The 27,093-nt window shown below is 29.8% G+C and overlaps 1 protein-coding gene across 1 annotated transcript in view; it reads right to left on the reverse strand.

Moving 5' to 3' along the window:
- The window catches only part of LOC135958352 (uncharacterized), a 55,856-nt gene extending 42,375 nt beyond the window's left edge, over positions 1–13,481 (reverse strand). The window contains exons 1-2 of the mRNA XM_065509257.1: positions 11,990–13,481; positions 3,779–4,041 (exon numbers count right to left, since the gene is read on the reverse strand). Of these exons, the coding sequence (XP_065365329.1) occupies positions 3,779–4,041; positions 11,990–13,481 (1,755 nt within the window). The remainder of the gene's footprint in view (positions 1–3,778; positions 4,042–11,989) is intronic.
- Positions 13,482–27,093: the final 13,612 nt, after the last annotated feature.

Genomic DNA, 27,093 nt, shown 5'->3' on the forward strand with positions numbered 1-27,093 from the left:
TCACCCACTGTAAAAAAAAAATCAGACCAGATGGACTATAAGTTTATTCTACAAAAATTATCTACTCAACATGCCCTTTCAGAATTATAGGGTCGCTTTTCTGTTCCAATCAAAAAGTCTCAATTTGTTGGACAGTGCAACTACTTTCCGGATTTTTCTTTTAAAACTAATTTGAACAGAAAAATTCAAAATTTAGAACCAAAAAACTAGCAGTTTTGTAATATTACAAGGTAATATCCAAAAAAGAAGAATTTTGGTGGTAAAACCATACAAAATATTCATAATTCTATGAGCTTAATTTCTCGAAATTCGAAATTATTATGTAATACTAGCTGTCTCGGCAAACGTTGTTCTGCCATAGCTCACACAAAGTTTGAAGACTCCCTCTATAATAGTACTCCAGATATGCAATAATAAATTTTTACTTTGTATGGGAGGTGCCATGTCCATTGTACTTATATAGGTCAATTGTGAATCTAAACCATCCAGGGACCCACTAAAACACACACAACAAATTTCATCTAAATCGGCCCAGCCGTTAAGGAGGAGTTCAGTTACTAACACATGTACAGAAGAATTATATATATAAAGATAATTGTATTATATTAATTGTTTATAGTGAACTAACATACTGCCATTCATATGAGAGGCAAATAACCGTATAATCCATATTTAGAAACCTGCCCATTAATAATTTTACCAATTCAATTAAAAATATTGATTAGATCTTCTGATAATTAAGTTATGACCTCCACGAAATCCGTCCTTTATGAGTTATCAACATGAGCAACTTTATTTTGTATTTTTGTATATTATCAAATCTTTCTTCCTTCTATAATATCATAATAATTAATAAACTAGCCCAAAACCGATCATTTTCAATTTTAACTCTACCACAAACACTAGTCTATCTCTATTTTTCTTCTTTTCTTCATCTCAACTACATATTTTTCTATTTCTGAAATAATGTATGGCTTGAGTAGGGATCACCCCTTGACAGTTTTTGAAGTCATAGCAGAATGTATTTGGCACCTAAACATACATTTTGTCAAATATCTGTATTTAAAAATTATCAGGTCGCCAATAGTACTGCAATCTTGTAACACGAATATTACAGAAAATGTATACATTTTCAAAACTATTGACAAATTGCTGATCGTGTCTTCTTTTTATTTGACAAATTCTAAAAGAGTAAAATATATGATTTTCACATTACCAAAAGTGATTTTTTGTTCAGTGTACTTTTTCATATGTATTTAGTAGTCCTCAAAAACATCAAATGTTTTCAGAATTTTGTTAATTTCATGTGTCGTTTGCTGTCATTAAGCATTTTCAACAACTAAAGTGTACATGGTTGGTTTACATTCTCGTCGCTGTGTCTTTGGAAAAAAATCTTGTTAAATTTTACATAAATTTAGGATTAATTTTTGCTAAAGCAATGTTTAACACAAGCAGCTATAAGTATTTTAAGAAAAATCTTGTTCATTCTTTGTATTTGACACACAAAAAGATACAGAAAGAAGTATAAATAAATATTTAATTTGTTAAATGTGTGAAATTATATTTAATATGTTTTACACAACTACAGGTTACATACGTAACGTAAATATTTCATTTTCCACAATCAACAACAAAAAAGCCAAAAAGTACAACAAATATGCAGAGATATCTTTAAATATTTTTTTTTCATTTTTTTTTGGCACATGCACATGTTTTGCGTGTAACACATCCGTTTCCGTTAAAATTCACGCATACAAACGTGATTCAACATTCAACTACGAATATTACAGAGCACAGTGGGGTTGATTAAAAAATTGTGGTAATAAAGCTTAATTTCTAAACGAATGGTTCGATTGCAAACGAATCGTAGAGAAGGACATAGACATTAGAGTGTCCCAAAATTTTTTTTTTTTGGAATTTCGGAACGCATACCCTCTAATTTTTTTATATATATAAAACTATAGTTAAATATGAAATTTTGTCTTTCTATCATGATTGCAACCCGTGCCGACTTGCGATTTAGTTTTGTGGTGCATTTACAAGGGGAAAAAATGCAATTTTTCAGTTTTTATAAAAATTTTGCCATTAAATTATTACTTTTGCAATTTAATTTAAAAGAATCGATATGTGTACGTAATTGTCGTTCTAATAAGACATAAAACACAAAAATTGGATAAAAAATGTTAAAGTTATTAAAAAATCGCCAGGCCATTAACGTGTATCAGGCCACTAGAACAAAAAACGTATGAACAAAATTAACATATTTTGAGAAGTATTAAAATAAGAGCTTATTTTTACTTAAAATATATACATATTTACTTGTATATGAGTTTTTGTCTTCGTAGGATACCGTTAACTTATTCCCAGGTATGACCAAAAAAAAATATTTTTTTTAATGGCAGTTTCAAAACTCCAATTTCAAATTTTTAAAAATTTTGTTAAACAAATTTCAGAATATTTTGATCATCACTTGGGAATTTATTGTCAACATAATAGGGAATAAAAATGTGAAAAAATTATGTCAATACTATAGTTTTTCCGTACCTGCGATTTAAATTTTGCGGTTATTTTTTAATAACTTTAACATTTTTTATCCAATTTTTGTGTTTTATGTCTTATTGGAACGACAATTACGTACACATATCGATTCTTTTAAATTAAATTGCAAAAGTAATAATTTAATGGCAAAATTTTTACAAAAACTGAAAAAATTTAATTTTTCCCCTTGTAAATGCACCACAAAACTAAATCGCAAGTCGGCGCGGTTTGCAATCATGATATAAAGACAAAATTTCATATTTAACTATAGTTTTATATATATAAAAAAATAGAGGGTATGCGTTCCGAAATTCCAAAAAAAAAAATTTTTGGGACACTCTAATAGACATCCAGAGGAAAATAAAGATATCAATTTTACTGTAACCATTTCAAAATGTTTACAAGTTTTTTAACAATATACTCACAGTAATTATTTGTATGATTGTCGTAACCATAATATTGTAATGTTAGTATTGACATGATTGTCGCAATTATATATATGATTGTAGTAAATAAATATGTGTTTATGACAATCATGTTCATGATGAATCATTATATCATAATATATTGTTCTTAGAATATGATATCCATAAGCCGAGAACAACATAATATGGTAAATCCTTCATCATAAAAATGGTTGTTCTAACATATACTTACTACAAGCCTGTATATTATTGCGACAGTCATGTGAATCGTAACTTCTAACCATACTATGGTAAATCATATAAAAATACAGTGACCATAGTATTGTTCAAAAACGAATAAAAATGTTTAAATGGTTACAGTAATGATTTCTTCATATAGCTATTTGTAATCGATCCAATACTTTAGCAGCTTCGGATTTATTACCACCTTTTTTTCGATTTACCCTACTGTGCAGCATGGTAGCTATACCACGACCAGTGAACAACACAACGCATTTTATTGCTATTATTTTCACTCTCTTTCTACTTGTGAGCTGTGGTATTTTTGTTGAAAACTGGTTGTTGTTTCCTACGGAAAAATTAACTATCTGCCGTGTTTTGTTCGAAAATGTAAATGTTCGAAAAATATTTCCCCACTGCCAGTTTTGTGTATGAACATTACACATCATTTGCATGTAAGTTATATTATTATAGACACCTTCGCCCATTTAAGTAATGTGTTTATGTGTGTGTATGCTAAAAATTTTTCACATTTTCTTATTACTTAAATACAGATACTTCATACATACATACATGTTTAAGAGAGTTCTACATACCTGTGTTAATTTACCATTAACGATGCTCAGCGATTCCAATGATGCACGTACATTTTTGAGACTATTTTCTTTTAATGTTTCCAAATGTGAGTGGGAAAATTGTAAATGTCTTATATTGACACCCGGTTGAAAGACATCCTGTGATAGGGACGTGACCGAACGATCAAAATCATAAATGGATAATGAATGTATGGGCGATGAAATACGTTCCAGTGTGGTGCGTAATGATGTTGCCGTTGTGCCAGGACATTCAAGAAATAAACCTGTTTACAAAAGTAGAAAATATTGCAAATGAAATTAAATTGAATTTATAGCTACTTATTTGTTATAATCGATATTTAAGCTAAAAATAATTTTGTATTGGAAGAAATCAAAAAATTTCAAAGTTTTATTTCTATATAAATAATAATTATTTCTAAATAAATTTTTAATCACTTATCCAATTTTTACTATATTGGACTTTTTTCAGTTTTTTTTCCAAAAAAATCCTTTTAATTTGCACACAGTTCCAAAAAAATATCTTTGAACAAAGGATATCTCAAAAAAGATATCTTCCATTTTCTAAAGATCTTCCTCAATTATAAGCCATTGTATGGTTAACAACTAGGGTATCCAAATTATTAGATTTTTCTTCTGTTCGAATAAAACGTAGTATAATTCTAACAAGAGATTTCAACTGGTTCGTATATTCGAATAATTAATTTTTTTTTAAATAATTCAAAATAAGAAGTCAAGTCGTATGTAAATTTGTATCGTCTAAAGTATCATATTCTTCGTCCAATTCATCAACATCACTGTCGAAAAAATTTTCTATATCACATTCACTATCACTTTCACTATTAATTTCTTCTGAGTTAACATTTCAATCAGAAATATTTTTTGACCAAAACCAGTTAGTGATAAAGCTCACTTAATATATAATTGAGATTCTGCCAATATTTCACCATTATATTTTCACATTACGTCGTCGTATCTGGACCCTACAATTTATGATTCTAAATAAAATACAGGATGACAAAAAACCATTTACTTTTAAGTGTTTCTAAGAAAATCTTGGTTTTTGTTCTACCTCAAATTGCATGGGAAAACATGAACGCAAACCCTGAATTGTATCAAATCCCTTTGTTATACTTAGAACGACAATTAAGAAAAATTTTTGTCGTCGTTATTCTTTATTCTTCATAAAATTGTTCGAATTATTCGTTATTCGAAAATGGTAATTTTTAAATTCTTCGAATAATTATTCGTAAGAAATTGTTCGATTAATCGAACGATCATTACTCTAATGGATACAATATTAACTTAGATATTCGATGGATAAATACAAGTTTTTAAATATATTTTTAGAGAGTTTAAAAAAAAACCAATAAAAATATAAAGATATGGTTACGGTTTTAAAAAATGTAAAACAGATCGGTTTCAGTTATTTTCTGGTTTGACATGGTTTCTTAAATATTATAGATACAAGAATCGTTTGATAATACAACAAGTAAGAATGTTTTATTCGGCAATGCGAATCTTGTCTACCATCCATATGTAGTTTTGGCCTTTTATGGGGACTTTAATAAAATATTTTCTGATATAGGGAATAAGTTGGGACCAATCCTCACAAAAGTTGGTAGAAAGATTTAGTTTCATATAAAATTTGATTATGTTCCATTTCATCACGATATTAATTATAATAAGAGAATTATGATTGTTAAAGTCATTTTGTGAGGGGGACCTTGTATGGGAACCAGGGGCAAATGTTGCCCGATTTTCATTATACTGTACAGTATTATTTCAGAGTACTTAAAACTAATTTGTGCAACATTTTATCAGGATAACCGCATATTGAACATATCGCACACCCAGTTCAAAAGTGACACAACTCAAAATTAATTTTTCGGGTTATATAAACCCCAGAAATTAATTTTACGCTTAAACTATGCACAATACACTTGTTTATCTATACAAAATATATCAGTGTATTCTGTTGTTGTTAACTGTGCCTAAAAAAACACTAATGTCTGTCATTATGTTTCAATTGGTATATATTTATTTTCGATTCCTGAAAAATTAAAATTTTGAGTTGTGTCACTTTTGAACTGGGTGTGCGACGGACGCAACTAGATCGTCTTAGAAGAATATATCAGTATCGGATTTTCCAATTGCATACAAATTGTATGGGCATGAGAAATTTAGACAACTAGAAAACGCTTGCCGCTTTTGTTTAGGTATACTTGTAAGGCCGAGAGATATCCATTTTTCAAAGACTATTTTCTATATCGTGTTATAATGGGAAACAAATTTCTAAAAAATCGTTAAAATCTACTATTCCATTGCTTCAATATGAGATCAGACATTATAAAATCGGCCTAAGTGCTGGTTCACACACTTCAAGTTTACTTGAGCAAGTTTTCAGTTAATAGAAGAGAGATAATAAAAAAGAGGAAAATCTTTCCAATCTCCTCTCTCAAGACTTAATCAATTAAACTTGCCGTGTGTGCACTTAGTTGACCGAACTAACAGTTCTAAACTTATTGACAGTTTTACTTTTGGTATTTTGCACTCATCTATTAAAGAAATTATTGCCCTTATACGAAGTACAAGGTCCACACTTTTTAAACATTTTTTTTGTTTTGATTTAGAAAAAAAAATTTCTTTTATATATTATTATTTAATTAACTATTGCTGAAATTTCAGTACAGCGGACCTTTTCACACGTTCCCGTTTAAACTCAATTTAAATCTCAATATAAACTAAACTATTGGTTGGATCGCTTTGATTTTTTTAAACGATTCTAGATAAAATTTCCTTGGAATACATGTGACGGGCGGGTATACTTCCCATGGACCATCAAGGAGTAATTTCAGTTTGAAAATGAAAAAGGTCCCCAGGGACCTTTTCACGTTTTCAGATTTAAACACATTTAAATCTCAATAGAAATTAAACTATTGGTCGGATCGCTTTGATTTTTTTTAAACGATTCTAGATAAAATTTTCTTGGAATACATCTGTATACTTCCCATGGACCATCAAGGAGTAATTTCAGTTTGAAAATGAAATTTCTCACCCGCCGGAGCGTTAAAACTCTGAAGAATTTCAAATTTTTTATGGCCTTGGAAAATATGTATATTAAATATTATTGTATTAAGATGAGTAAAAGTTCAAAAATTCTTATTTTTTTATAAAATGTTTCATTACGTCTCTATATAAAATATTTTGCCAATTTTTTTTTAAATATAATAATTCGTATTTATATATCAAGTGTTGACATTAACACAAGCACTTATGACGTCTTTTAAAAATAATAATGTGGCACGTGTTTATGTAATTGGCTATACACTAATTAATTTTAAATTATTGATAAATCGAACCATTTGTTATAAATAATTAAATATAACACAGTGATACAGACAAGAATGTAGTAGAAGTACTTGGGAAGTTATTGAGTACAATAAGAATCTGTTTTTGTAATTTTTTGTAATTTGCCAAACACCTCCAAAATCTTTATACATGAGTAAAACGCAACATTGTTTTTAAAAATTGTTAAGTTTACAAATGTTATAAATAAAAACTCGTTTGTGTACTCTTTCAGCGATTACACTGAACTATGAAATATATCCCTGATCTAGTAAGTCTTGCTTGTTACATTCACTTACCACCATGAGAGGCTGAAGTGGCATATTTAAAAATGTAAGTTTTTACTGGGTATGTCGAAATACATAATTACAAAATTGCATTAGAAAATTCAAGTTCCCGCAAAAAAAATAAAAATTAAAAAATTTCATTATATATTCCCAATTTGCATATTATTTGCAATTTACTGAAAAGGGTGTATGAAATTCTACTTATTAATTTAACATCTTACTTCTATTTGTTTTAAATTAATATTTGTTAATTTATTTTATTTTTTTTATGCGAAATTTTAAAGAATTTATCTATATACGTCTTTAAACAAAACACACATTTATTTTATTTGTATTGAACAAAATACACATTTTTAAAACAAGTTAACGAAACGAAATCTAGTAACAAATAAAAAATGCATACAATTCTTAATATAAATGTCTGTTTTAGATCAAGAAAAAAGTTCAGTCTTCAAAATTAATAATTTTGAGCAACAGCTAACCTCTAACACCAACTGTCAAAAGTTTAAAAAAATAATAACTAATAATGAAATATATTTTTGGTAAATATTCAAATATATTCCATATCTGTTTAGACTAAACATATTTCTTTGTTATCCTTTAAAGTCGGTCTTGCGGTCAGTCTTGCCGTCATGGTCTTAACGCAAGCTAAACCGGTGGCACAGCAAACTTCAACGACCAGTTCTTGTACGATGCCACAAATTTGTGGTGAAAGAGCAGATGGTTCTTGTCAATTGTTTGAAAATCAGTGTGAGTTTGACAACACTAATTGCAGAGTAAACAATGCGAGCTCAAGCAGTAAGTATATATGGATTTGTAATATAATAAAGTAAACTTAATTGAATTTAATTTTTTTTAGAATGGACCCAGGTTGATAGTTCGAAATGTTCTAATCTTAGTGGTACTGGCATAATTGGACCTTGTAATGGTTGAGCCAGAATTTAATATTTAATTTTTTTCTTAAAAAAAAGTACTATTTAAAATGTTGTGTTTATTTGTTTATATTTAAGTTATTCGAAAAAGAATAAATTATGGCATGTTGGTGTTGCCCATAATTGGGGTTTGTTAAAAGTTTACTTTATTAGATTTATGTTAGAATTACTTTTATGTCCGCTTACTTGTGTCGGTTATCTCTATAAGTTGAAGAGATATTTAGGTTTATTTTTTATTTAATTTTTTTTTTAGATGTGTCGGGCTTACGGAGTGTCGAAAAAAATCTAAATAAAATAACTAAACGCATCCAAATTTGGAACACGTAAAAAGGCCCATATTTTTTTTCTTTTTTTTGAAGAAAAATTTCTTCAGGACTATATACAATTTTTATATGATCCGGAAATAGAATTTAATGCAAAGGCGTGTGAAGTAAATTTTGACACTTAAGCAGACACAACACCCCCCAAACCTATCCAAACTTCGCCAATTTGTAAAAAAAAATTTAGATTTGAGTAAAAAATTTTAAACAGGCAAAGCACCGATCCTCGTAAAAGCTTCATATTTGTATAACCTTATATGCTTCTTAAATATTTGCAAAGTTTTTTTACTATCACACGGTAAATATCGTCACGGTAGGCACTTTCCTAAATAATAAGTTTTTTGAACATATTTTTCCCCGGTTTAGGAATTTCGGTATTTAAAAATAAAAAATTTCAAAAATTATAATGTCGTTGATTTAAGGATATTTGAGTCTATATTTGTTCCAAATTTTGTTATGATATCTTTGACTTTTACATTTTATATTTGTCTTCATGGAAAATCACAAAAATTTAAGTTTTTAAGCTAACTGACGCACAGAGGGTTAAAATGTACCAAAAGTGGCGATTAATTCAAAAGCTGAACTTTATCAAAAACTGAACTTTATGTGGGTATTGGGTTAAAGTGCATTAAATAATACATCACAAACTGCTAAAATTACAGTTGTGAGTAACTTACTTTATTGGCAGTGAGCGATCAAAGTCAAATAATTTTTACAAATTTTGCGTGCTGTGGTTAAAATTGAAATTGATATTCGAGAGCTTATATTTTTTGTTAAATCTACTAAAAGTAGAAATATTAAAATGGAACCATCAACTTCAGGTATTTGAGAACATAAATAAATAATTTTTGTTTAGATAAACGCTTTGAAAATATTTTTTAAGATTTTTTTTAAAGTTCTTCATTATTGGGGTTTTTTCGATATATAGATTGAGTTAAAAAAAAATCAGGGCGAGATCGGGTAAATTCCATTAAATGCTCTTAGAATAAAAATCGTGCGGGTTTATTGAGGTTTTTTACTTATTTAAGTTATAGTGAAAGCACTCCTCTTGCTAAAAAACATATTCTGATACAAAATAGGTTAAAACATTTTTTTCTTACATTTTTTTTAAACTTGTGTTTTTATGTATTTATGATTGTTCATTACAAAAATTTATAATATTGTCTTTTGTGGCTTTTTTTTTTAAAAAATTTGTACATTTATAAAATTTTGTGAAAAACAAAAATTAGATTTTAAATTAAATTTATGCTAATGTAAATACATTTAATAAATGTATGTGTTAATTTTTTCATAGCATATTAAATATGCTTTTATTTCCAATTTAATTCATTAATTTATCGCTATCCATTCCAAAGTTACAGCATAAATTGTGAACTAAGGTCTTTTTTTAACCTTTTTTTTCTAAAATGCTGTGTTTTTATGTGCTTATAATAACTCATCAATAAAAAAATATAATATTTTAAAACTACGGCTTCTATGAATTAATCGCCACTTTGGGTACCATTCAACCCACTGTGTGACGTCAGAAAAATTTATAAAATTATTTAATTTTATACTAAAATATCAATCCTCAAGTCCTAAGGTTTTCAACAATATCAAACACTTAATAAAAAGCCTTTATCTACTCCTCTGAAGTTCGTTTGAAGCTAGCATTTGCCAATAAACGCCCAAAATATGCGGCCAGACATTAAACCGCAATATTCAATGACGTAAAAGACCAGACTGTAAAAGACTATTTAGAAGGAAGTGGTTGGGAAGTTTTGCCTCACCCGCCCTATAGTCCAGACCTTGCCTTGTCAGAATACTATTTGTTTCGTTCGATGCAGAACGCTGTCTTGATTCATTCTTGGCCTCAAAAGATGATCAGTTCTTTTGGCTCGGTATCCATATGTTGCCAGAAAGATTAGAAAAGGTCATAGTTAACAATGGCCAATACTTTGAATAAATTTATATTCTACAAATGTTTCAAAATAAAAGCTAAACGATCGAACGAAAAGCAAGAACTTTTCCATCCCTCAACCTTCTTTTCACACATTGTCTATCTAAACTCAGGATCGTATGAAAGATCGATTTATATTTTGACATGGGTTTGGCGCTTTGAAAAGTGCACCACAAATGCCTGATCCAATTTCACCAATAACCTGTTTGAATCCTTCTGTGAACAGTATAATTTTATAAATGAACTATGAAAGCATAATCTTGTGCCGTATACATGGTCATAAGCAGGGAAACCGGAAATATGCTCTAAAAAAAGCGTTTTAGGCGCTTTAAATATGCAGTAAAAACTTTAAAATATGCTCTTAAAATTTAAAAAATATGCTCTTAAAAAAACAAACTTTTACATAATTTTTAACCAAAAAAAATTTACTTAAATTTTCAAATAAAAATCGTTGTCTATTGGATCTGAAAACATTTTTAAACATAGAAAATGTTCTTTCGACATCAACTAATGTTACAGGAGCAAATTTAAAAGACAATATTTCTTTAACACTTAGAACGGTTAAGTTTGAATTAGAACTAAAATTTGATATTTAGATGGAGCTATTATTAAAATAGTGCTTATTTTATATTAAAACAAGTAAGAGAGCTATATTTACCTAATTATACTTCAAAATAAAAAATTTAATTATTTTGGTGAACAAAATTTTTTTTTCAGTTTTTTCATTTTTTGGATAAAAAAATTTTTCGAATTGTTATTTTAAATTTAAAAAAAAAATTCTGTTTTCAATTTTGAATTTTAAACAAAGGAAGTAAAAACCTGTAACACAACAGCGAAAAATAAGTAAGACAAAATTTGTTTTTGATAAACTCAAAATATGCTATTAAACAGTAAAATATGCTCTAAAAACGCAAAATATGACATAAATATGCTCCTAAAACAAATATATGCAAAAATATGTATTTAAGGGTAAAATATGCAAAAATATGCACTAACAAATCAATGCCAAAATTCTTAAATAGTTCTAAAACGTGTAATTATCTTATCCATGTGTTCATTAGACTCACCAGAAAAAACATGCATTTGCATATTTTGGTTTCCCTGGTCATAAGGATGACTCTAGGAACAGTGGGTTGGGCTAGTTTTGTCAATCGATACACTTTTTTGGTTACTGAACCTTTCTTTGAAATTTATATAACTCAGACCATATTTTGGACGTTCTGAAACTAATGCGATATCTTCATCTTTGTGCAAATTACACTTTAAGTTTAAAATCTAAATTTTTACATCTACTTCTGACAACTTCCTCTACTAAATGGCGTTCTTTTATCCTTTCCCTTAATAATATTTACAAAAACCCATTACACTCTCTTAGCCTTAGTACTTACCATCTTCGAATTTGTAACAGGGACACGCTGAACTCTCATCGAAACTAGGACACTCAATGTTATTGCTAAGACCAGTGTCTAGATTTTGATTGAAAATATTCGTTAAACCAGACGAACCACCTGGCGAGGGACTAAATATGGATGATATACTACTAGCACCGCCTACACCCCCTGCTACGCCACCACTGTTGCCAGCAACATCCAAAGAACGTATTAAACGTGTCACAATATGATTTTCAGGAGGACCTTCTTGCCTACTGCTACTGCTGCTGCTCGGTCTAATGTCTCTAAGTGAATTTTCAATAGTTGTTGCTAATGGTGAGTAGGATGTTAAATCATCATGAACATTATCACTGATGTCAGCAAACTTGTTTCTGTTGCTATAGCTGTTGTCATCGTCTTTGTTTGCATTGTCAGTTGACGAGTCTATAGAGGAGGGGTTTGGCGTAGAGGATGAAAACAACATGAGTTCTTCATGTGTTGTTGCGTTTGCTATTGTTAAGGACTTTATAGTTTTTGTGATGGTAGTTGTTTTTGATGTTGTTGTTGTTGTTGTGGGTGTTTCATAGGTCGTTGACATGTGTGATGTTGTTGGTGTTACTACTGCTGCTGCTATGGATAAATGTGGCAAAGAGAATATTGTGATGATTGCCACAAAACATGTTAGCAATAACAAGAATTGTTTTACTTTTTGTTGTTGTAAATGTTTGTTGCTACATTGTTGTTGAGGCCTGTTTTGCTGCTGCTCTTGTTGCTGTTGTTCTTGTTGTTGCTGATGATGTTGTCGTTGTAGTTGATGTTGTAAAACATTTGTGCAATTTTGGTGATTTAATGAAAGCATGTGGTAGAATTCATTCATGTCGTTCTGTTGAATCATGTGACAACTGACGTTTTTGTTTGTTGCCTGGATATTTTTGCTATTCGTCCATTTGCTATATTTACTACTATTATTGTTGATGTTGTTGTTGCTACTATTGCTACTGCTGTTGCTATGTTTGACATGCGTTGCTATAGCGGCTGCCAAAGTTGTTAGTAAGTACGCTGGTGTTAAATTTGTTAAAATTTCTTTAGCTTTTAAAGTCACTGTTGTCGATGTCGATGCCGTTGAGTCTGCCGCTGATGCTGCTTTAACGTTGGTTGTTGTTGCTGTTGCTAATAATGTTGAAGATGATAACGATGATGCTGTTAAAGTGGTTTCCTTGGTTGTTAACGATTTCAAAAAAGTTCTAGTTGCTAAAGCAAAACGTGCTGCATGTGTTGGAGTTGATGGTGGTGTTGGTGTCGGTGTGGGGGCTGGTGATAGTGTTGATGTTGCAGTTTGTCGTGCTGGTGGCAGTGCTAATATTGCTGTTGCTTTTGTTGCTGCTCTTGTAAGTTGCGTTGTTTCTGATGTTAATATTTCAGTTATTTGTCTTGCCTTTGATGATGTGGCTGCTGCTGCTGGTGCTTCTGTTGTTGTCGTATGTATCATGTTGCTGGCATTTTCTAACATTTTTCTAAGAAATTTTAAGAAAATAAATAAGTATGTACTTGTGTGTGATGTACGAGTTATTTATTTAGCGAGGGAGAATTCTTTTTTTGTTTCGTTTGTATTTCTTAACTCTTATTACGGTATCAGTCAGTCATTCACTCAGTTACTCAGTCATTCATTCAATCAGTCATTCAGTGCGTCTTTCCTTTTGACTAACTGTTGTTGGTTTCAATTCAATTTGCATAATTAATCACTTGTATATTATACACAAGAAGAATGTATAAAATCCCCACGTTTTCAACATCTACAACATCTAATACTACTACTTTTGCTATTCGTAGTGCGGCTTTTTGTGAATTAGTCTGTGTGTGTGGCAAGTATTTGCTGTGTGGCAAGTAGTTCTAAAGTGTATTCTTAAAGCTTTTTCTTTGCAAACTTTGTATTCTTTATTTTTGCCATAGAAGACGTAGATGCCGATAAAGTTTTCTTTAGTATTCTCTTTAGATTTGTGCTTATTTTACGTGTATAATTAAAGCTTAAAATAAAGTATTATATTGCATTTTCAGTTTGTAGCAACATTATCATGATGTTGAGCAATTGAAATATTTGATTGACTGCTGCTGGTTTTTTTGTGTCTTTTTTATCTACCAAGATGTTGTTGAAATGTTTCTAAAAGTATCTGTAAATAAATAGAAAAAACATTTGATATATTTAATTAATGAAATTTGATTGCATATTTTAATCTGTATCAACATAATTTAAATAAAACTTAACATAACTTATTAAATTGCTTAACTATGTATTTACCATGACTTTTAGAAGAAAAGTTATTTTGAAATTGTTTTATAAATGAAATAATGACAAAATTGAATCAAAAAATTGCAATTTATTCATAATCAGGTAAACGGGAATCATGCAGAATGCATATTGTTTCCTGTTCATAAGATCCGTTTCAGAACATATTAAGAATTTTGTTATGGCATATTTTAGCATTTCTTTGGTTTTTGCAGCATATGCTGCAGGGGAATAAAATTTAAATTTTTCCATAAAAGAATTGTTGTTTTATTAGACAAATAAACATAGTCATATTCGTTGATGAAAAAATCATTTGAATTAAATGACATATTGGATTCTTTTGGATCCAGGCCACCAAGCTGAACGAAGTAATCATATCGCATATACTTAGAAACTCAAATTTATCGGCTTGTAGGGTTAATAATTCCATTATGTTTAATTCTGCTGAGACTCACAAACGAGATGGTCCACAGAGACGGCAAGAGCAATATGATTGTTGTAGATCAATTGCTCTAACGAACATGCTGCGGCTTCAACTGCGGAATTTAGTTGCGGTGGTTACTGGTTACTGCTTGTACGTATTGAATTCCAGAATATTTAATTTCAGACCTAGTGGATCTGAGATTCGTGGCGTAAGGTAGCTTCTTTTTGCACAAACTGACGAATCTAACGAAGGGGTGTCACGATAGACTACACTATAGTGTGCTGGGCTATCAATCAGAGGGTTGCGGGTTCGATTACCGCCAAAGACTCTGCAGTCAAGCAATAAGCTTCGCAGTTTGTGTTTGTTTTTTAAAATAAAAAAAGATGGACGTCAGAAGGATAAATGTATGCGTTGGTGCAATTGAATGATTTGGTTAATCCTAACCTCCATACTTACATATCACAAAAGGGCCGATTTTGAAGGAACCAAGTATGTCACTATTTTACCACAATATTTTGGGTTTTAATGTCCCATTTCATGTCACTTTTCCTTTTTTGAAAAATACACTAACATCTGTTATCAATTTACTATATAATGATAGTTTAACACAGGCAAACGACTTTACATCACATGGGGCTAAAAATATTTTTCGACCCAAATTTTTGTTTCCAAACATTTTTTTCCACCAAACTTTTTATACTAAACATTTTTTGTCGCCAAAAATGTTTTAATAATTCTGAAAGTATACATTGTCTATCTAAAAAATTCGTATAATCTCATCTATTCCCTGACAGATGAGTATTGTACAGACCCTTATGAGCAGCGATGTGAGGTCTCAAATTAAGTGTATCGTTCGATTTCAAAGCTTTGAAAATTCAAATTATAAAATGTTACCATACTTTGGAAATTGTAACTTTAACTTTCACTATATTTGCTATTAAAAAATGAAGCAAAACAAATGTAGTTATCAGTTACAGAATCCTAGCCAATAGGCCATAATCGGTTCCAATTATAATATCCACAAGAGGAATAGATGGATGATATGATGATTCGAAAAAAAATTAGTAAAGTTTGTCCTTGGATAAAAAAAGTAATTTGGGCTAAAACTTAAGCCCTGTAATTTCAATAGAAGGCTGATATGAACAAAATGGCCAAGCGACATTATAAAATCTGCTTTTAATGTTGTTCTGATATCCTTTAATCTATGTGTTGTTTCATTATGGTTTTAGAAAATCCTAAAATGTATGTAATTAAAAAGATTTTAATGAATTTTTAATTTAAATATTTTTTTACTAATTTATTTTACACTTTTTACAATTTCAATCAATATTCATTTACGCTCCATTTATTTACCAGTATTAATAATAATAGGTTGTTGGACATCTACACCACCAGTGTAACCACCATTGGTACCGAATTTGTTAAAACCACACTTCTTGCCTACACCACAACCGTTATTACCTGGCTTTTTGCCATTCCAATTGGAAAATTTGCCACCTACATTTGGTGCAGTTTGGAGACCATTACAAAATGTGCGAGTATTTACGGGAATGCCAGTGCACATAGCGCCCTTAACAATCTTATAAGCTATAAATTTACAAATGAGACAAATAAAGAACATAGTAGTAGCAGTTTTAAGTAAAAACATTCTCAAAATACATACGAGTAGTGCTGGCACAATTCAAAATCTCAAATTCACAGCGATTTTTGAAGTTCTTGCACAAATTGGAACCACCAAAACGACCACAGACAGGCACATTATCATTGCAAGTATCTACATGGGAAACACAAATTTTAGCACCTTGGATGGGTGAGCAAACCATCAAGAGGACGGCTATAAGACTTGAAGCTACGATGAATTTCATTTTTAATTTGTTTTTTTTATTTCTCCGATAACACTTTTAGTTGGAAAGTTTAGAAAACTAATGATGTTCGATTTAGAAAAATTTAGATGTTTTATAGCTAAAGTTAAATTAATAGATATTCATTTTTGGGCAATAATAACCTTGAATTATATTTTGTGCGAGACATTTGTATAAATATTAATTGTGTTAATATTTTAGTTTATGAAAGAAGAACTTTTAAATAAATACTTTGTTATTATTGTGAAATACTTTCTTTTATTATCTATTGTTGTTAGCTAAAGTTTTATATATTTGATTGTTATTCTTACTTTTTGCAAACCTCTGTACATAAATACTATTTTCATGAAATAAAGTAGGTTAATTAAAATTTTTAAAGAAATGTATAAACATTTGTTTATGAAACAACCATATGTGTCAATTCAACAAATCCACACTCATTATGAGTTAACGTTTATTAGAACCGAAAACTATTATTTATTATACCCTACACCACCATAGGGGGACGGACGGACATCGTTTAATCGACTCAGAAAGTGATTCTGATCGGAATACTTTAATTTGGGTGTTAGACTAATATTTTTGGGCGTTTTACCCAGCATAAACGTATTACAGCTGGGTAAAACGCCCAAAAATATTAGTCTAACACCCAAATTAAAGTATTCCGATCAGAATCACTTTCTGAGTCGATTAAACGATGTCCGTCCGTCTGACTGGCTGGCAGTCCATGTAAACATTGTGAGCAAAGTAGAAATGATTTTTATTAAAGACACACTAACATCTGTTTTAAACTTAAACTTAAACCGTTCAATATAAAAATTCTCAAAATAAATACGTAAATTTAATCAAATATTGTACAAATTCATTGAACATTAAAATATTGGCATAAATTTATTCACATTTTCTAGAAATCCTACCATTAAAGATTTTGTAGTTGCTTCCTTTAGCTTTTTGGCGAGGTGGTCCACTTACACTTAAAATCGGACATATCCTGAAATACATTTCCTATGTTTTAATTATTTTTTTACAAGATCGCAATACCTTTACACATGCTGAAGATAAGGACAATTGGGTGGTGGTACAAAATTGACATTATTGTTTGAATATCACTCAAGGGCCTTCTTTGCATAGTGGAATGATGCTAAATCGGTCCAGAAATATGAGGGCGCTCTGTGCTGTTTTAAGAAAGGTAAAATCCGTTTTTGTAGACACTCCGTAATATATATTTCTGTGTTGATCGTGCCTGATGTCACAAGTGGTTGGCTTTTTTTGCCACAACAGCAAATGGCTTGCCACACAAGAAACTTCTTGGGGAATTTTGTTTGTTTTCTTATCCTGTACAGTTCTTGAACATTACGTCGTCCATCAGCCACATAAAAATCTTGACCGGGAAGTTGTGAAAATTCTGCCAGTACATTTTTATTATCCATGACACAACAGGTGTATTTTTTACCGCATTGCGATCTGGAATTTTCTAAACTTTATACGAATTGAAGTGTTCCGTGCTCCACTTCTTTTACCTTAACAATATCTGTTAGATCTTTCTCTCTTCCTCATCCTGGTTTTCTTTTAATGTTCAAGTCTTCGGCCAAAAATTTATTTTTTTTGGTTTTTTTAATTTTTATAAAATTTTGATGGTAAATTTTTCTTAACACTTCAGAATATACAGTATCATAATTATGTTGGCTATAAAGCAACTATATGGTTATTTATAGAGCTGTAAAGTCAAAGGTTTTTTCTTGTCATTTTTATATTAGAAAAATGTGATTTTTTTTTATTTTTGAATTGAAGTAGCCTGTGCTTTTCTCTTTAAAGTTTTTTTTTGCAAATTAGCATATGCTTTTATAAAACGGTTAGCAGTTAACCATTCCACGTAGTTATTAAGGCGTTTTTGCTTGTTATTTTTTTATAAAAGTGAAACGATTTGGAACTAGTTTAAAATCTATAGAAACTAAATTAAAAAAAAGTTTGAAAGGCCAGAACAACTTAAAAGGGGCTATTCGAGGTTAAGTGTAAATTACATCTAATACTGTAAAGTATCAAGAGTAAGTACTATAAATTTCAGCTGCAATTATTTGCCATTCTAATAACCAGAACGATTTCAGTGCCTACATATTTTACACATTTTTTTTGTATCTTTTTTGGTCAATTTCAAAAATTATGTAAGTTTGAGCGTTATTTACATCTATGCTGAATTGGCCGAACCATGTATTTGTAAGTCGAAATTTTTTCAATGGATCATTTATGTTATTTTTAATTATAAACCTAATTGAAGCCATTTACAAAAATGACATAATTTTTTCAATACTTTTATAACGTCAATGTTTATTTGGCCAACTCCTATATGCAATTTATAATATTTTTTGCGATGGATCAAGTGTGTTTTTCTTAAATGTACACCAAATTTAAAATTTTACATGAATAACTTAACTTTTTCGATAATTTCAAAACGTCCACGTTTGTTTGGCCAAATATGTATTCCGAAATTTGCACAACCATTTTTTTCAATCACTTATGCTTTTCTTCATTTTTGGACTAAATTTCAGGCATTTACATGAATAACATAATTTTTTCGATGCTTTTAAAACGTTCATGATTGCTTGCACAAACCCTGTATATGTAATCCGAAATTTGAATGATCACATATTTTATTATTTATTTTTGAAATAAATTTCAGCCGCTTACATGCAATTTTTTGATACTTTTAGAACGTCCATGCTTTTTTGACCAAACCCTGTACTTGAACATCGACATATTTATTAATCGGTTGATTATGTTATTTTTAATACAAATACCAAATAATGAAGTTATGGATTTTTGGCCGGAATTGACCACCGTGAAGTGTGGCGATGAACTTTCAAATCTTTTGCAATTTTTTTGAAAGTCCATGTTGGATTTTTTTGTTTTAAATAATGTTTTAGTGTTTATAAACCGGTTAACCGAAAATCCGGTTTTTCTTCGACATTTCGGTTTTCAAAATATTGTTTTTCGGTTAACCGGTTTATCCAGATTATATCCTTCGGTTAACCGGTTTTTAAAATTTTGAACTAAAATCAATAAATCACATGTTTTGATGAATTTGTATATTCATTGTATAAATTATATCAAACATTTGGTCTGATTTGAAACCTAAACTGCTGATATACAATATTGAAATTAAATTCCGCATAGTTTTAGAACTTTAGGCTAAGTCTTACTAATCATCCATTAAAAACTTAGTGATGATTCCAGCAAACGTTAAATTGTGTGGTTTGTTCATAAAATTTTATTTTCGTTAGCTTAGTGTACAAACGTTCTAAGTTCCTTTTCATAAATATTACAAGAGAGACGAAAAAGTTCTAAAATCTCTGATTTTTACTTATTTGTTATGATTTATATGACAAATAATCAGAGTTAAGAAGAAGTGAGTTTACATCTTATAAGTAATTTTTTGGGACTTGGAACATATTACCTTAATAAATTTCAAAATTTCAAATATTTAATGAATAAACCAATAATTGAAACAATTATTATATATTTAGTAAAATAGTTGTACTCAATTCCATTTGACTGAGATTATAATTTTGAAATTTTTACAAAATAAAATGGACTAAGCACTTTTGCGTAGTTATATTTATTAAATATTAACCATTCCTGACTACTAAAAACTACAAATTTTGAAAGCTATATATACAGTGGTGGCCACCAATTTAAGACAAATATTTGAATTTTTTTCATCAACTGAATTTTAAGTGCGATGGAGCCAAAATAAAAGGACCTCTAAGGGCATGAAATTTATTATTAATGTTTCTAGTTTCTGAAAAATGTTTGGAAAAATCGGTAAAACATATATGGGCAAAGATATGTGGAAATATGTTGACCCACCTCAGCGAACATCCGCTGTTAATAACTTGATATGACCGAAACTAATGGAACTAAAAATACGAAATTTGGTCCGAATATTTGATAATAATAAAAATATAATGATATAAATGTGAGAAAATATGATTATTTAAAAAAAATGCTTTTTGGTCAAGTTGTAGAAAAATTTTATGTGTTCGTGGTGAATATGTATGAATTGACACAGTCAAATAAAACACACTTGTGTGTTAAAACAGTCCTTATGCATACATATTTGTGGAAATATTTGAAAAAATAATTGACAATTACATGGAATTTAGCAAACAATTTTTGTCTTTAATTCCTGGCCACCACTGTATATACTTTATTTGATATTTTATGTTTTCTACGTATAAAAATATATTGTTAAAACTTATAAAAAATTCCATTCAGTGATGGTTAATCGGTTAAATCATTTTTTTCCAAGTCGGTTAACCGAAAAACTGGTTTTCTTAAAAATGCCAATTTTTGGTTAACCGTCAAACCGGTTTTTTATAAACACTAATTATATCTGACATATTTTTAAAAGCTAACGTGAAAAGTAATAATTTGTTGGAAAAAACACTATCTCGACTATCTACCCATACCCTCAACGTATATATTCAAATATTCAAATATTTTTGAACCTGAATTTTTTTTACCAACATTTTTTTTCATCAAAAATTGTTCAATAATTAAATGGAAGTATATATTTAATATCTAAAAAAAATCGTAAAATCTTATCTATTCCCTGACTCAAGTAAGTGTATCGCTCGATTTCAAATACATATTTCAATATATTCTTACGTAACGATTATTTCAAAGCTTTGGAAATTCAAATTATAAAATGTTACCATACTTTGGAAGTTGTAACATCCACTATATTTGCTAACAAAAAAAAAATACTAAATAAAGTGATCAATTACGGAAGACCACAATCGCACTGTGGGAGAAATCAACAATTTAGTGGCGCAAAATAAAAAAAAAAAACTTTTGCATATTTCATTTATTGTTATGTAGTTTCAATCTATAGTTGTTGCTGTACTTAAAAATATTTAATATTTACTAATAACTTCAGTGGTTTGGTATTGGCAACTATTTAAATGTAAAAAATTTTTCAGAAATTTTTTTTATGAAGAATTGTTATCAAAGTTGTTATTAAGCAGGATAGTACAAGGTTTTCTGAAAGTTGTATATTTACTTTTTTATGTAGGTGGAATATGAGGCTTGGTAAATCAGAAAAATAAAAATATATTTTCCGCTGTTTGTGATAACCAATAGCCATATTCTAATAGAATTTTTTATTTTACTTTTTGAATTTTCGGAAGGTTGCCAGTTACTAATGCTGTGAGATGCAGTCATAGTTTTTTTTACCAATATCAAGGCTACATTATGGACTACGTATGGTGAAAAATTTATATATGATGAATTTATATAATTTTTTTAAGAAATTATTATCGTTGGGACGATGTAAAATCTCGTACTAAATTTGTTCCTTATTTTTTAAGATTGTATATAAGAAGTGCTATTGGTAATTACATTATATAAAAATGAAATTTATGTAATTCTAACTACTCACAAGTTGCTAAAAACAAATGCCCATATACCAAATTTGACATACAATTATGAGTCCTTTTATATATGGTAGTGCTTTATTTAGATTAAAAATATAACATTTGCAAAGCGTTTTATGTAAATATTAATATATTTGTTTTAACGCTGTTTTATATCCACATTGTCCAGAACTTCATCTGCAAGCTATAAAAAGATGTTATGCAACTTTTGTTGGATCCATTACTTCCTAGTGATTCATCAGACTCTAGTTTTTTGATGACAGCGGGTCCAAATATTTCCCGATTTTCTCCATTCCGATTTTGGTTGTTGCTCAATGTAATTGTTATTCGTTTTTAAAAATAAACTTATTAATAAAACTAAAAAGTTTAATTTTATATGAATATTTCGACCTATGCCGGCAATAGGGTAAATGTCCAAAATCTATAGATTTAAATAGTTACTTGCTATAAATAAAACTACTTATAAAATTTAAATTTTTTGAAAAATATATTAAAATAATTTCTTAGAATTGAAAATAGTATAGAATTTCTTCCGAGGTAGTGTAGTTTAGCAGCCTCTCCCGCTCATTCTAATGAAGTAGCAGTACCCATTTTGCATTACTTTATTAGATTACCCCCTTGCCTGCAATATTTCCACTAAATTATGGTTTTCTTCCACTGTGAATCGGTTCCAATTATACTACTCACAAGAGGTATTAGCCAAAAAAGTTAATAGAGTAATTTGAATAGAAGGCTAATATGAACACAATGGCTAAGCAGCATTGTAAAATCAGGTTTTTAGCTTCTGATACCCTTTCACCTATGTGTTATTTAATTATGGTTTTAGAAAATCCTAAAATGTATGTAATTAAAAAGATCGGAATGAATTATTATTTTAAATACTAATTTATTTTACACATTTTACAATTTCAAAATTACATGCTAGTACAACTCTAAAATTAATTTACGCTCCATTTATTTACCAGTATTAATAATAATAGGTTGTTGGACATCTACACCACCAGTGTAACCACCATTTGTACCGAATTTGTTAAAACCACACTTCTTGCCTACACCACAACCGTTATAACCTGGTTTTTTGCCATTCCAATTGGGAAACTTGCCACCTACATTTGGTGCAGTTTGGAGACCATTACAAAATGTGCGAGTATTTAAGGGAATTCCAGTACACATTGCGCCATTAACAATCTTATAAGCTATAAATTTACAAATGAGACAAATAAAGAACATAGTAGTAGCAGTTTTAAGTAAAAACTTTCTCAAAATACATACGAGTAGTGCTGGCACAATTTAAAATCTCAAATTCACAGCGATTTTTGAAGTTCTTGCACAAGTTGGAACCACCAAAACGACCACAGACAGGCACATTATCACTGCAAGTATCCACATGGGAAACACAAACTTTAGCACCTTGGATGGGTGAGCAAACCATCAAGAGGACGGCTACAAGACTTGAAGCTAAGATGAATTTCATTTTTAATTTGATTTTTTTATTTCTCCGATAACACTTTTAGTTGGAAAGTTTGGAAAACTAATGATGTTCGATTTAGAAAATTTTAGATGTTTTATAGCTAAATCAAAACTAAGAGATATTCGTTTTTAGTCAAAAACAACCTTGAATTTTGAGCGAGACATTTGTATACAAATTAATTGTTTTAAGAACTTTTAAATAAATACTTGGTTATTATTGTGAAACTATTTTCTTTGTACTATTGTTGTTAGCTAAAGCTTTATATATATGATTCGTATTATTTTCAAACCACTATACATACTATTTTCTTGAAATAATGTAGGTTAATTAAAATTTTTAGAAATGTTAAACAAATGTATAAATATTTGTTTATAAAGCCACCATATGTGTCTGAATTTTTGCTAAGTTAAAAAGTACACAGAAAAAAACATATTTTCTAAACAGTTTCCTTTCAACAGATTTCAATTATTACGTAAAGTGGGATAAGCAAATATTCATATACCTCACTGCAACTGCTGGTTTTTCCTTTGCCTTTGCAATTCAACAAATTAGAACCGAAAAGATTTTATTTTATTTCATCCGTAACGCCCCAAAATGTTAATCTAACTCTCACCTTAAAGTATAACTATCAGAATCACTTTTTGAGTCGATTAAACGATGTCCTTCTGGCTGTCCATGTGAGCAAAATACAGGTCACAATTTTGAATATATTTTAGCACATATATTGTTAACGATCCACTTCCGAAAATCGAAAAATAAATTATTTAAATTTTAAAAGGAAAAGGTTTTTTCTACTCAGGTTATTATAAGGTCGAGTTTGACCGTTTTTTTAATTTCGTTTTAAAAAAATTTGGAAAATCTAAAATTTGGTATTTGAGATATGCATGAAATTTTATGAATTTATTTGAAATTATCGATGTCAGACATTTTTTAATGTTTACACATCCTTTGGACATAAAAGTTCAGGATTTTTTAAAATTATTAGCTTTTATTTTGAAACATTTGCAGCTATGAACTTTTTCCATCTTTCCGGCAATATATGGATTCCAAGCCAAAAGAACTGCTCATCTTTTGAGGCCAAGAACGAATCAAGCCAATATCGGATACTCTATTCTGAAGTGAAGCGTATCCCAGAGAGAGCGTTCTGCATCGAAGTACATTCTGGACTATAAAGCGGGTGAGTGTATACATGTGGAATATTACGGTTTCATGTCTAACCGCGTATTCTGGTCATTTTTCTGACAATGCACGCTTCAAACGAATCACTTGCATTCGGCACAGGTTCACTGTTATGGTCTGCTCAGATATCATAAGCTCATAATAGATTGGTATCATTTTCTCCAACCAAATACAGATAATTACCTTAGCTCCATGGATATTTGGCTTTGATGTCAATTCGGCTAGTTGGCCGGGCTACATATACCATATCTTACGCTTCGGGTTATAGTAATGGATCCATTCTTCATCATAAGTAATGATTCGGTGTAAAAATGATTTTCTTTTATAGCTTTCAAGCATCATTTCAGACATGCAGAATCATTTTTCAAGGTCTCTCGGCTTCAATTCGTATGGAACACAATATATCTGCTTTAGGATGAATCCTTCTGCTCCCAGAAGTTTTGAAATTGCTGCTTGAATAGCTCCCAATGTTATGCAAGCTCTTGTTGAGTTTTGTAACAATCTTGATGAAGTAATGCCTCCAATTCTTTGGTCTTCACACTTTTTTGACTGGCCTTGGCGATCTTTGTATTTCGTTTCAATATCACCACTTCTGAACCGCCCAACCATCTCTCTCACATTGAAACCGATAAAATACATTCACCATAAGCTTTGGTGAGCAATCGGTGTGCTTTAGCAGCACTTTGGGATGAAAAAGTGTTACCAAAGGTTATAAAAAGATTCCACAAATTAGCCTACTACTCAAAACTAGCAAATTTATGAATATTAAACTTAATATATTATATTATATACATATGTATGTATATAAGGCATAGAGCAAATCCCTCTTCTAATTAAGAAAAATTATTGCTTTATTTTTGGCTTCAAAAACTATAAAAGATGAATTTATTATACCAACATTGTTTGAATTTCCAAAGGCATGTCAAACTTATGAGCACACATAAAATTTGTAATTAAAATTAAACAACAATATCCTTGGTAGTAAAAAACCAAAAAAAAAACATTATTAACTTTAGTTAAATTTAATATTTTTTGTACAACAACCAAGTATTCTACTTATCAGTATCAGTTATGATTCATTAAAATCTCATTAAAATTTTAACAAGTATAAAAAAAAAATATGTCAACACATAAATTTGTCAGAAATCTGGTAGCAAAACCTAAATAAAATAACAAAATTATTATTATTTAAAATAAACTTCTTTAAACACACTAACAGTGTCTGATAGTAATTTAAATTTTTATAAATTTTATATTAAAAGCTCTGCTTAAAATAGTTTACTCCTTTGTTTCTTATTTATTATAAGCATGAAAGAGATTTTGTTTATTTTTTGGTTAGATTTCATCATTATCAGCAACATCATGATTGTAATTTTGATTATCATCGTCATGCCGTACCATAAATCTGCACAAGTACAAACAATCATGCAACCAACCATGCAGTCAGTCAGCCAGCCAGCCAACGAACCAACATAAAGAACAAATGACATCATGTCTAAACATGAATCTAAACATTGACTGACAGGAAACAGGAAACTTGTCTTTGATAGTTTACAAAACAGAAAATAATTAAGGCGCTAATAATTTAAGATAATCATCATTATCATAGTCATCACACACCATCATCATTTGGGTTGTAAAATTTCACCTCTTTATCCTTTTCTTCCCCTTTCACTCTTGGAGCTTAAACATTCCTTTGCTTTTGTATTTTCTTCAATTATTTTACTCATACTCGTAAATTGTTACATGTACTCACTCTCTACCTCTCTCTCACACATGCAAAACGAGTAATAAATGGCTGTGTGAAGTAGATGTTCGTAATTATGTGTTTGTAGAGAAATTATGGTTAACAAACTTGAATCCTTTGGAAAAAGTCGTAAATTTAACAAAGGAACCTAAATTTGCAATAGATTAAGCAGAAACATTAGTTCCTCATTTTATGCTCTCTGGGGGTTAATATAAAATATTGGTACTTAAGTGTACTTACTCTTAAACTGTGAGGTTGGAAATTCGGTTAGTAGGGACTATTTATTTTTAAAGTGGCTTATGTCCTAAATTCTTTCAAAACAGTTGTTTACATTTTGAATTTTAGCACATTTATCAATGATTTAAAGTATGCCTTCTCTGACATTCAAAATTTTTCAAAAAAAAAAAATTGCATTGACTTAAAAATGCAGGATTTACATTGCTCCCCAACACTTACGATGAATGTGTTCCATCGGTTTCAACGTGCGAATATGTTCACGAGGTTCAAAAGTGGCGATTTCAACACGGATGGCAAAGATCGCCCAGGCCAGCCAAAACAGTTTTGAAATCCAAAATCATTGGGAGCTACTCCAGCAACAATTTCAAAATGGTTGGTAGTATCAGGATTCAGCCAAAAGCAGATAAATTGGGTACCATACAAATTGAAGTCGAGAGACATTGAAAGGCGATATTGCATGTCGAAAATGATGAACCAAATCTTTAC

Source organism: Calliphora vicina, chromosome 4 (assembly GCF_958450345.1).
Source record: "Calliphora vicina chromosome 4, idCalVici1.1, whole genome shotgun sequence".
Taxonomy (NCBI): domain Eukaryota; kingdom Metazoa; phylum Arthropoda; class Insecta; order Diptera; family Calliphoridae; genus Calliphora; species Calliphora vicina.